Genomic DNA, 13187 nt, shown 5'->3' on the forward strand with positions numbered 1-13187 from the left:
ATTTTAATTTTTACCTTTTCCTCTCACTATATATATCTTCCTCAATTTCGAACACACGTACGGATTTTCGCTATTATTTTTCAATCGTTCGTTAATTTTTCTTGAACATGTGAAATTAAAAAAACGAATTTTTTTCTTGAAATATTTATTTATAATTTTAAAAAATCTAATATATTTCATATATTCATCTTAATACATTTGCGATCATATTAATACTCGAGTCTTTTTAATCACGTGATAATTCAAAGAAATTGCCACAGTTCGGGACTAGAGAACTGTCGAAAAATAAAAAAAAAATAAAGGGATAAGAAAAAATGATGAAAAGAACCACAGCTGCAATTACTTTAAAGCTTCTGTAATATTTCCGTTTACATATAGCTTGCCATAAAGATTTATAATTCTTTATATAAGATAAAAATAAGAAAACTAGATAACGGTAAGCTTTAACAAAATTCTATTATGCTAAAATATTCTATTATGCTTAATGAAAAACGTTTAAAAAATATCACGTTGAATCTGCTTAATGTCTTTAATGTATATGTATAATTGACTATAATTGGCTAGTTTGGTAGATATTTATAACAATTAAGATCCCGATACACTCATAGTTTAACAACGAGCATGATTCGTAGGCAGGATCTCGCATATAATTTATAGATTATATATTTTATAGAGTCTGTAAAATATGAGGAAGAGATGAAGAAATGCTATTATTATATGGAAAGACACATAAACGACCTAAATATTGAATAACACGTAATTGGTACAGTTGTGAAATATTTGTAATTATACGTTTTTCTAATGATTTGATATTTCAGTATAGCCATCGACGATACGTATATTTCACGTAGAAATGAATGAAGAATACAATGCATCAGACGAATGTTATATCGATCCAATGTTCAATATTTGATTAAAAATTTTAATGCACTTTGCGGATATGGACGTAAAACATAGAGATATATTTCCATTCAATCATATACGAATCTATTACAATTTGCGACTTGCAAGAATTACGGCAATTTCAATTAATACTTTTTTTACTTTTCTTTGTATATAAGCGATCGCGAGATCCCGTTTAACAACATTCTTATTGTGTTATTGAAGAGCAAAAATTTCAAGCAAAAATACAACTACGATCTACAACGATTATTGTCAAGTTTTCCCAGAGTATTTGAACGGCACGAATCGGCGATATGGCGATTTCACTTCAATCCCAGCAGCCACTCTGCTACACCGAGATAATAGACGGTTTGTGCAATTCCGAATAACGGCGCTATAACTATCATTCGGCAAGCGCCGCCTTTGAAGAATGCCTTCGGTCCCTCGTTCTTAAATGTTTTTCTACAAGTCGAAAATAATAATTATAAAACTAGATTTTTATTTATAATTAAAATTTAAATTTAAATTTAAACATAAAATTTCATGAAAATCCATGAAAATCCCTGATTTTCAAAAATAAAGGAATTCCCTGAAAATTTCTAATTTTCCAGATAATAAACACCCTGTAAACTTAATAATAACTGAATAAGGAGAATGTTTCATTCCGAGAAACTCACAGTATACAGTCTAACACTCCATTGTACGTTGGATCACCAGGTGCTTTTTTGATAACTTGCAGTCTAGTTTTAATTACGTCGAATGGATTTACCGTTAATGCAGCCGTCGATCCGGCGGCGCATCCGGCAAGGAATGAACACCAGAATACAGCTGTAAGTAACAGTGACATTACTGTTTAATATATTTTCGCTTAGAGTCGATCGTGTGATAATATGATTATATCGCTACTTACATGAACCGTCTTCTCGTTTTGGCCCAAGATCATTCAATCTAGCGAACAGTGGAAAATAAATTACAGAGAACGTTACGTCTCTGAGTGCCGTGGCGCCAGTTCCTTGGTACAACCCCAGTATACCTCGTTTCTTAAGTAGATCTACCGTTAATGACCAAGCGGATACCTTTGGCACAAATTTGCCCGCTGTAACAGTAATATGATATGCAATTTATTGTTAGAAGCACGGACAGTATAATAATTCTAAAATGGATTTATTTTCACATTTTAGAGAGCAAATCGTGTGAGCCAAACGAATTATATTGATTAATTATGTTTCTAATTTTAATTAAAAATATATAGTCATCCATGGCAATTAATCGACATCATAAAAGATACAATAAATAAGAATTGCGTAACTGTTGCTCAAAATTGCAAGTTATTAACAATGCAATAATTATAAGAAATTTAGATATATACGTGAATAATCGAGCGCGCGAATAATCTTGTTGGATTCGACAAGCCGCGGAAGGAGAATTTTAAGAAGTTATTGACTGCTTTCGTCACCTTCTTTAGCTGCCATGGCGACTCTGCCAGCATCTTGCATTTGTATTTTAAGCAGTTCCATCGGAGTGGTAATAATTATTTGGCATGCTCCTGCCAAGCCACCGGCGAGCATTTCACGTTCTATTGGCAATTGTTGTCTGGACAACAGATTAAGAAAGTCCTGGGATCACGGAGTATTGTAAAAAGTTTTAATACATATAAATAAGACTGACACACGACTGACTTCAAAAAATCGAGGAAAAAAAGTGTTTTAAATTTCAGAAAATTGTTTTTCGACTGGCTAGTGGTAACAGATAAATTTTTTGAGATCAATTTTTCCAATTAAAAACAAGTTCGGGCACTAAACTAAAATCGATCAAAACTGATATCCCAAAATTTTCGATTATCATCTCGGTCGTTCATTATTATTCAAGCATAATTATCAGTACAGCGATTCAATCGTGTATTATTAGATAAATATTCAAATTGATTAAAAAGAAAAGTTAATTTCTCGAAGTTTTTAAAGATATGTGTAAAATGTTCTGTTCATAATGGTGTACCAGTTCGGATAAGGGAGATCATTCAACGCTAGTGGCATGATAAGCAATATGTTAAATATTTTAACGGACCGCAGAGCATCAAAATACTATTTGGCAAAAAACGTAAACGAAGCAAATTGTTAACTTCATAATTCGCAATTTATATGTAATTCCAATAGAGCGTGATGTAACATATATACTAATAAAAGTTATAAATAGTCGAAATTATTCAATATATTAGAAAATAACTTTAAATAAAGCAAATGAGATAAGCTACAATTTATAATTATAAAATAGAAAATTAACAATTACACTGCATTATACATAGTGCTAGCTGATATTTAATAAATTTTCAGCAATTCTCTATCTCGCTCTTTCTCAATCAGACTATTACTAACTAATTATAATTTTGTATAGTTTCTGATATGTCATTACTCTTGGATTGTTTAAAAAAAATCATTTTGTAAAGGAAGAAAAGGGGAAAGCAAAAATTACCCTGCTCTCGTCGACTTGGTTAGCTAGTTATGGTTGCTCGCACCGTTTGCCAGGTCATTTAACTCGGAAATTATATTCAAACAGGTATCTTCAGTTGTCTAGAATTACAGAATAATATATTTCAATGTGTTTTACAACAATATAAGATTCTGGCATAATAGCGCGAGCTCAACTTCATTCCCTCATCTTTTTCGTTGTACAAAAATGTACAGAATAAGCTATGCTCGTTGTCTTAAAATTTAATAATACTTTGACCTATTTAGAATCAAAATTATAGAATTGTAATCAAAATTATAGAATTGTAATATCTATGAAAATAATAAATAATAACTTAAAATAAATAAACAAATTCAAAGGACTCTTTCAAAACATAATAACAAAACTCAATCAGCGGGCGAAGTAAGAGTCAACCACATTTTTTAATTTTTACATAAAATTATATATTGTATTAAACGCGATGAAACATCACGCCAAAAATTAATAAATAATAAAACTATAAACTAATACATTACAAGTAACAAGTTTCGGCTACCAGTTTGAGCCCTCTTCAGACATTAGTACAATAAAAAATAACAGAATAAATTCAATTGTCGCAAGTATTCGCATAATCCGAGTAATCACAGTTCGGGTGAGTCTCGATCTCGAAACATTATTTCCGTATGGTTGTACAGTCAAAAGTATTAAAATTGTCATTGTTGAAGTTCTAGTTAATAAAACGGATAAATTAAAAACAAAAAAACGTAACGGACAAATACGTATAAATAACATAATATAAAATACCTAACGTTCAAACAAATTTCCTAAAAATCATTTTATAAAAAACTCACCAGAAATCATGTGTAAGAAGTTTGAATTAATCTGTCCAAAAAGAACCAAAAAACTTTCGAAACGTGTACAGAGAGGAGGAACGCAGGAACGCAAACTTAAAATAATCAATTTTTATTTAAAAAAATAATTTTGAAAATATATATATTATACAAAGTACATAATAACTCTGTAAATTTACTCAGCAAAAGTGAGACATTTTATAAACTCAAAATTAATATTTAAAAAAATACAAGAAAAATGCAATGCCATTTGCATATTCTTGAATATCAAATATAAGTCTTATTTCGAATGGGATCGCTGGATTATTTTCAAATATCATTGGATCCACAACAATGTAAAACTTTTTTTTCTAGTTACTAATAATACTTTGGTATATCAAACATATACTTTGTGTGTAATTTACTTGGAAGACAGTGTCGGTGTTAAGTGCAAGCAGTTATCGAAACAAATAAATAACAGTGATTAGCAATAAGGATAGATATACTATAAGGTATTCTAAAGAAAATGCTATGATGCTCTGCTGATCAAACGATACAGCACTACATTACTAATTTTTGGGGCTTTCCAATTACGACTTTTTTTTTAAAGAAATATATTACTGCATATTGTTATATTTTCCTGATTAAACAATCACTTAATTAAATCATTTAATTAAATTTTGCATTAACTAATACTTCTACAATAATGGTAATATTTTTTTGATATTAAATAACATTTAAAATCTATTGAAATAATAAAAATTGACAGAATGAATGCAAATTGGATATGTTAAAGAGAAACTGTAACATATTATTTATTATATATATATAATTTTCTTCACAAAGAAACTAAAAAGATGTAACAAATTCAAATTTTCAAATTTTTATTCTAATAATTTTCATACCTGTGTATTGATTGAGCCAAGTTGTCTACTATGTAGACAACTTGGCTCGATCAATACTCTTTGGCTTCTCGCTTTGCTGTTGACGTAATTTAAACTTGCTGTGGCTTCATAGCTACACTAATTCATATCCTCCATTAACCAAAATAAAAACTCAAATGTTTAATTAATTTAACGTGATGTTGATTATAAATTTTGTAACACTTTGTAAACGCGTGTTATGTGTGTTTATATTATCTCAGTTTATAATACAATGATTTAATAAACATTTCCCTTTATCATAAATTAATTAATAAAATAAACTGAGAAATTGTGTCGATGTTATAAACAGCTAATTGAAAAGCCCGTTCTACAAAAATTTTACATTATTATTAATAGTTCAACAGAAATTTTATTTCTTGAAACATATTTCATGCTGAAACCTACTTGCCATAAACTTTGAATAAACCCCTTTAAATATTTAATACAATGAGAAGATAATTACTATGGAGAATTAAGGCTTTGAATGGAGAAACAAAAAGATGACACACATAAGAAAAAGGAGAAGTAATGAATTGTCTGAAAAATAAGTTTAAAAGAATGAAAGGATTGTTAAGTATTATGTACATACTCGTAGGATGCTAAAGATTTGAAACTAAATCTATTTATAAAATTTAGAAATATAAATTGTTAATAAATGCTAGATCATTATGAATACCTTTAATAACTATCTTTAAAAATATGTTGTACCTACATAATGCGATTAAACAATTCTCATGCTACCTCTCACAGATTAACTTCCGCTAACAATGTTATGCACAGAGAGGAGCACATACCACAAGCTCATATCATTGACAATGTGAAAAATACATTAGACAATATATTGTTTGCAACATACCCAGGTCCAAGCGAAAGGTAGTGCCTAAATGTATCATTGGCAGTAAGTTTGATTGCTTTTTCAGGCGTAATCAACAGTATATTTACAGCGGATCCTTTATACATTCCAAAATAACCTTCTGCTTTGTAAGTTTTTTTGAAGCAGTCAAACCTAAAAAATAATTTAATATATTCTATTATGATAATCTCTTTGTTTTTTACTTCTTGCATTCCATACATTTATTTCACATTAAATGAAAAAAGCAAGAAAGCGTAAAAAAGTGAAATTAAGAAGTTTATTATATAAAATAATATAATAATCCTCTTTAAATTTGCATATAATTTGTGATTATCAATAAGTTAAAAATAATATATAATTTATATACATAATATTTCAAAGCTTTTTTGAATAATTAGGATATTTAATTTTAATTATATAATAATATGCACTGTATTACGATTATATTTAATAGTTATCAATTCTTTAAATAAAATACTTGCATTGACTTATACATGAGTTCGCCACTCGGGCCAATAACTTGATTCTGCAATCTTGTTTTCACTAAATCAAGCGGAAAAACCACGGATACTCCAATAATTCCGGCAATGCCTCCGTTTATAATTTTTGGTACAAGTCTGGAAGATAAATGCAAACTTATATTACATAAACGATTCTTTATATATATTTTTTATATTAAAATGTATCTCTAAGAAGAAGAATATATTCATTATTTTACACTTTTTAATAACTTTATTTACGATATTTAAAATAAAACTGTAGCACTTCTAAATCAGCATATTCTAATTTGAGATTCATTGTTTTACAAGATATTATTTTGCGAGAGATAAGATTTTATACAAGAACGACATACTTGAACTGCTCTGCGGATTTCGGAGCTGGACTGTCCTGTGCCATGGTTGATTTAAATGATGGTCCCGCACCTGTTGAAATTAATGTAATTGATGAAAAATAATATAAGTGATTAATGTCAAATTGTTAATAAGAAAAAAGAAAAAGTTATAATTTTTTTGTCTCATAATAATATTATTTTCCTGATGGAAATTGTTCTTAAAATTCTTCATATAATTTTTCAGAATTTCTATATAAATTCAGAATTTTTTAGAATTTCTATATAATTTTATAACTTGTTAAAAAAAATTTCAGATTTTGTTAGAGTATATTTAAATTGGACCTTTTTTCAAAAATGCTGAGAAAATCTACATCTTTCTTTATAAATTCTAAAACACAGAATTCTAAGATATTCCCGTAATTCTATAATTTCTAAAGAGAAAATTTATAAAATTTCAAGAAGTTTAAAGTATTTTTCAGAAATTTTCATAAATGTGAAATATGAAAAAATTTTGTAAATATATGTATTGTGACAGATTGTAAGAATTCACGAGGGAAACAGCATTAGTGATTAACGTCAAATTGTTGATAAGAAAGAAAACAGTGTTGTAATCTCTTCTACCAGATAATGCCAATTATGTGAGTTCCATAAATATGAAGTGCGCAAAGCTACTTTAATTCGTAGTGGAAAAGCCTTGAAATGATTGAGAAGATATATTTGTCTACAAAAATTAAGAGTAATGTTAAGTTAAGTGTGACATTACGAGAACACGTTAAACAGTAGTTAAAATATTGTGCCAAAACTTGAAGGCCACTTCATTGTGTGCGTCGTTTACTTGATTGTCTACAATACACGGAGTAAAAAGTAAGAGTAAGAAATTGACCAATCACAATCGAATGTGAGAAGAATAGTCGATTGTACTTAATCAATTTCTTACTTTTACTTCTTACTCTATGTACATATTGTAGACAACGCATTACATAAAGCATTTTTTTGTAGAGCATCAGTCGAACGAATTGCACTTTCTGAGCAAAGATTAACGCATTATGTTTGTACATACTATTGTCATCAATTTTCAGTGATAAGACGTATTGGAATCGATAGATTACACGAGTAGAAAAGCTTCGAAAAATCTTATGAAATAACAAAATTTGAAATTATCTCTCTTCCTCTCATATAATATTATCCTTTTTTTTCATGTAATGAAAACTGAACATTCTTCTCTCTTGGCACCTGACGAGAGCCAGGTGTTCGTCTATATTCGCGTTTACTTCTCTGCGTAACTTCTATTTTCGTTTCTTCTTTATTTTCGATAGTGAAAGACCCGCGGTACAATAATCGCCATTGACATATATTCTTGCTGAATAATGTTCTAATTGCCCGACAGTGACTCACGACTTTTCCGGAATTTGTTTTCATTGTTTAAATTATGTATTTTGATACATCGTATCTCCTTGAAAACCTATTCTCTCCCAAGGCTGTGGATGTCAATTCAATTGATTCGATCGCGTGCAAGACCATACTCGTTTCATTGCACAAAACGGGCATTGACATCCTACAATAGCGTAATCAGTGCGATGTCAGTCGAAGAGAAATTGTTATCGAAGACGTACACGTGCACACACACACACACACACGCAGCGGGAACAAATTACCAATCTGTCGATTGTACCGCACAAATTGATTTCGCTTCTATCTACTTCTCCCGATCTCTTACATAACATTGTACAGCTGTAGGGCGAGTCGCTATCACCCTAGCGAGTTATAATTCATCCCGAGTGGCCGAGTCCCATCCCAACGAACGGGAAAAGGGAAATTTAACTTGGAGGCAATTTCTCTATATCTTGCGGAGGAGCAGGTTCCTACGAAGAGCAAGACGTAGGATACAAAAACTGATGTGTCTAAGCGCAGTTAAGCGCGAGAATTATTGTTGCCATTCGAATAGTGTATCTAATTCTTGCATTTATAATTGAGCATTTGAATAAAACATTTCTACTTGCGCCAAGAGTACACGTTATGTTTAAATAAGACAAATACTTTTTTTTTTCACACGAATCACGTTACACCGGTTTGACGCACACGACGCTCTAAATTAGCGAGTAAATATGTATCTTATACCAATAATCCGATTCTGTAACTCTTAACAACAGTTCGGAATCGTTGCGCAAATATTATATAAGGTAAAACAGCTACGCAACATTCCGAAATGTCATTAACCCTTTGTTATCATCACGAGTCAAAATGAGCTGTCCGAATTTTGGGCTGTATAACTTTCCGGCGTCGTTCGTAATTGAGCCTTATGTGATATTAATCAGAAGTCTCTTTTGTTAGTTGAGACAATTAGACTATCTAAAAACGTATCAATACACGTATGACAACTATTTAAAGAGAAAACAATACCTTCTTTACATGTTGAAAAAAATTTCTTTCGGAAACGCGCACTTTATTATAGTATTTTACGTATTATAATATTTTTTCTAAACGTATTTTTATCAATACGTATTTTTATCTGAAAATATTTTAGGAATATCTCCTTAAAATTTTAATTAAAAAAGTTAAAAAATGAAGAAGTTGTGATTTTTTTATATTACAATAGTTCACTTTTTTTTACGTGTACGTTTTCAGAATTTTTTTAAACATATTATTTAGTTTGTAATTATATTAATAATTACGTTATTATTAATAAAACACATTTTATAATGTTCAAAGTATTGTATATTCCATACTTTTTTGTTGGTATCAGACGAATAGTTTTAAAATGGCATTAATTGGCCAATTTGATATAGTATAATAACTGTAAAACTTTACAAAAGTGTGACAACGAAGGGTTAAGAGTTACAGAATCAAGCATAGCGATCACTGTGTGTATCCGAATTTATATTATTTGATTTAAATTATATCAGTTTTCTTTCATTTATCACTGAGGATGGTTTATAAGCTAAAACGTATGGTATATTGTTGTGAAATCGTAAAATATTAAGTTGTATATGACTTCAAAGCTTGTTACCTGGGATAGACAGAATAAAGTTATTTAAATAATACATTATTGTAACGCAAGTACAACTGGTGTGGCTCACATTACTCTTTTATCTTTAATGCTTTTTTTCATAAAAATACGTGATCTTATTTATTAATATAATTTAAGGAACATATTTATGAAAAAACGTGAATAAAGGAATCTTGGAATTTCGAAATTATTATATAATATACAATATATTATTATCTTATCATTCCAGCTCTTAATGCAATACAGATAAGAGCAAGAAATATTGAGTAACTATCAATTTAATTCGTAGGACGATAACTGAAATATGAAAAAAGTGATAATCATCAATAGTTTTGAAGATAAAATCGATATAACGCGATGCGGCATTAAAATTTAAGAATAAGTCTTCTTGGAAATTTCTTGAGAGCAATCTCACTCACACACACACGCACATAAACACAATATTATCTTTTGAAATAGTTATGATTATATTTTTTATATAATACAATAGTTACATTGTTAAGTATAGAATTGTAATCATTTAATTACTAATTATATAATTTTAATTATACTCAGTAATCGAGAATGGATTGAAATGGATTGAAGTGGGTTCATATTTTCAGAAATACGCATTCGCGAACGTTAAAATGAATCTTTTTTTTAATCCAAATACATTTTTATTCATTTATATGAATTGGATGAAGAAAATTTCTATACTTTTCGATCTAAGTGAATACTTCTCAATATAAAATTTTGAATAGGAAATACAATTTTTTGAATCGAATTGAATACAAATGAATCCAAAAACAGTTTTTGTTGTTTAAAATATGCATTCGGATAGATAAAGTTTCAATGCATTTTAATTCATTCTCGTTTACCGATTATCTAATATATTTTAATTATTTAATTACATAGATACATTAAATAATAATGATCATATAATTATAATTAAGTAAATAATACAAATTCACACTTGCTAAAAACTGATATCGTAAAGTGAAAGATTAATATTAATTTACAATAAATTCGTATATATAATGATACGTCAAACAAATGTTGATCATTTATAGTTTCGAATCGATTTGTACTTCCGTCCCGGATATATCACTTACAAGTAAGGTATTACTTGTTAAGTTACATTTGCAAATTAACAGATTTGAAGAATCGAATTTTTGCGCGTTGAAACGAAACATAGAGAAATTTTTATTCGTGTTAAAAATGTATGAAATATCCTAAATTCCAATTTCTTCACTTTTTATAAATTTCGGAGCAGGTTACTCTACAGTTTTAGTTTTCTCCAATTTTTACGAGATTTTCGTGTGAGTAGATTTTTATAAGTATCCATTAAATTTTAAATATACATAAATAAATAGATATCTATATATTATTATACAGACACTATAAATGACTTGTAGCATAATTTTTATAATAAGTTGTGGTCTCAGCATGTATTCAGAACATATAATAGTATATTTATATGTTTATAATACATAATATATAAATATATAGTCGCTATATAAGAAATTTATAAAATTTAAGAATATATTACAGTCGTAAAAAAAGACAAGTGATGCTAATGGCCGATCTTTTTACTCTAAAAAAATTCACGAACGACTACAGAATCTTTAGTAAAGATCAATGCGATCGACCAGGTCACCGCGTGCGCGCAAAGTCTTTGCAGGTTATGTTAAAAGCCAAGTCGCATTGATCAGCTGATCGAGTTACTGTGCCGTCGACATTCGTCATTTGTGCGAAGTAGTAGACGCGAGAAACGAGAAACGAACGAAATCTCACGGAAGAATATTGAAAATGAACCACGTGTCCCGGTGTTAACACGTCTGACTGCTAGCACTATGTCATTTATTATTTTTTTTTTCAGCCTCCAGCGCATTTCTGAAAAGTAAATACTACGAACAAATGCGAAACTGCGCGTTCGATCCTTCTGGAGGAAATAAAACGCCGTTCCCTGCCTCTCCTCGCTTGGTGCCTTTTCTCGCGAAAGAAAAGAATTAACGCCTCCTAATCGCCTCCTAATCGCGAATCAGCAGCGAGCGAAGTCGCACAAGTCGCGAGTCCGCGACTCGGCGGTGAACAAAATTGGCGGGTCCTTACCGGTCAGACGAATTTGACGTTCACGCAGTGGTTCGTTCCACGACTAACGTTCCTATTGACACTGTTACGCCTGCTCCTGATTCTCGGCGAGCCGAAAGATACGAGCCGTAACGGCTCAATTAGCCGTGAGCGACTGGAAGGCTCGTTTCTTTCGCGTCGACCGATTTTGATCCCGCGAACAGCATCAGCAACATCAGCGCGATCCGTTAATGACACTTTCGACGGATGCTCCGAACATCAAGGCGATTCTTTCTCTAAACATTTCGCGAAGCGGTTATGCGCGCGCACACGAATGACGGGTTCCCGCAGGGTTACGTTCCAAAATTCAACTCTGTCAACTCGAGTATTATTTTATCCTTATCGGTCATCGATTGTTGAATAAAGATCAAAGCTACTCGGAATTGACAGAGTCAAGTTTTGGAACGCACCCGGACAACGAGTGCAATATAAAGTACAAACAACGCGACAGACATTTACATCACCGATGACCCGACGACTATCGATGAAGTATCATTGAAGACAGCCAGCGGCAGCTTTACAAATCTTAGAGAATGTCAAGTTGACTCAATAGATAATTGCAAAGTAAAGAAAGATGTTATCGACTGTCGATGTAACTCTCAGGCATATTTTATAATACTTCTCGTAAATAAAAATAAATGTAAGATAGGATAAAAATTAGTAATATAAGAAAATAAATAGTATTCTAAGAAATTTCTAATCTATGTTCTAAAAAAAATGATGAAAGGATGTCTTAGAAATGAATCTCTTAAAATTGGAGATAAAAGCATAAGGTCTTTTTTACTAATAGTATAACAAAGTATAATATAATGCTTAATACCACCGATGAGATGTTATTAAAGACATCCTTACGAGAGTTGGCGTCCTTGTGAATATTAAATAAGAGTTAAAAACTGAAAATATTGTACCAATTTTATGATTTATTAGTTTAGTGGTATTTATGCATTTAGAACTCAATAATATTCGATTTTTTTTTTTAATTATGATTTCAGTGCTATCATCAAAGTTTGATTATCAACAAAGATGATAATTGCAGAGAAAAAAATTGTAATTTTTCTGCAATATATAGAATATTATAACTTTATAAGTATGGTCGCAAAGCGATGTACGAAAAAAACATTTTAAAGCTATAATCTTTAATCGTAAGTACATTTTCTCTTTGAAATGATTTTTTATCATTATGCTACAATTTTTTTCACTAAGTGATTTAAAGTAGTGATTTTAAGTAGCGATTTGAAAAGTAGAGATTTGTATCTATAAAATGCTTTTTTAAACATCTCGATACGACAATTTTTGACGAAATTAT

The 13187-nt window shown here is 30.1% G+C and overlaps 1 protein-coding gene across 2 annotated transcripts; it reads right to left on the reverse strand.

Moving 5' to 3' along the window:
- Positions 1–510: 510 nt before the first annotated feature.
- LOC108755509 (mitochondrial glutamate carrier 1-like) lies at positions 511–12370 on the reverse strand. 2 transcript variants are annotated; one of them, XM_018498550.1, is made up of 9 exons: positions 12341–12370; positions 11864–12117; positions 6787–6856; positions 6416–6550; positions 5937–6086; positions 2339–2475; positions 1793–1978; positions 1560–1710; positions 511–1344 (listed from the first exon to the last, which is right to left on the reverse strand). In XM_018498550.1, exons 3-9 carry the CDS (start codon positions 6828–6830, stop codon positions 1206–1208), a joined length of 942 nt encoding a protein of 313 aa, XP_018354052.1. In that variant the 5' UTR covers positions 6831–6856; positions 11864–12117; positions 12341–12370; the 3' UTR covers positions 511–1205. The 2 variants fall into 2 exon arrangements, with proteins under 2 accessions (XP_018354052.1, XP_018354053.1); XM_018498551.1 differs by having other exon boundaries at positions 12335–12352.
- Between the last annotated feature and the right edge of the window lie 817 nt (positions 12371–13187).

This window comes from Trachymyrmex septentrionalis, unplaced genomic scaffold (genome assembly GCF_001594115.1).
Source record: "Trachymyrmex septentrionalis isolate Tsep2-gDNA-1 unplaced genomic scaffold, Tsep1.0 scaffold88, whole genome shotgun sequence".
NCBI classification, from domain to species: domain Eukaryota; kingdom Metazoa; phylum Arthropoda; class Insecta; order Hymenoptera; family Formicidae; genus Trachymyrmex; species Trachymyrmex septentrionalis.

Coding starts and splice junctions, on each gene's coding strand:
- LOC108755509 (XM_018498550.1), bottom strand. CDS start 6,830: ATGGCACAGGACAGTCCAGCTCCGAAATCCGCAGAGCAGTTCAA. Junction 2,476..5,936: donor TACCTTTCGCTTGGACCTGG/GTATGTTGCAAA, acceptor TCTGTTGTCCAG/ACAACAATTGCCAATAGAAC. Junction 1,711..1,792: donor AAAACGAGAAGACGGTTCAT/GTAAGTAGCGAT, acceptor TGTTACTTACAG/CTGTATTCTGGTGTTCATTC.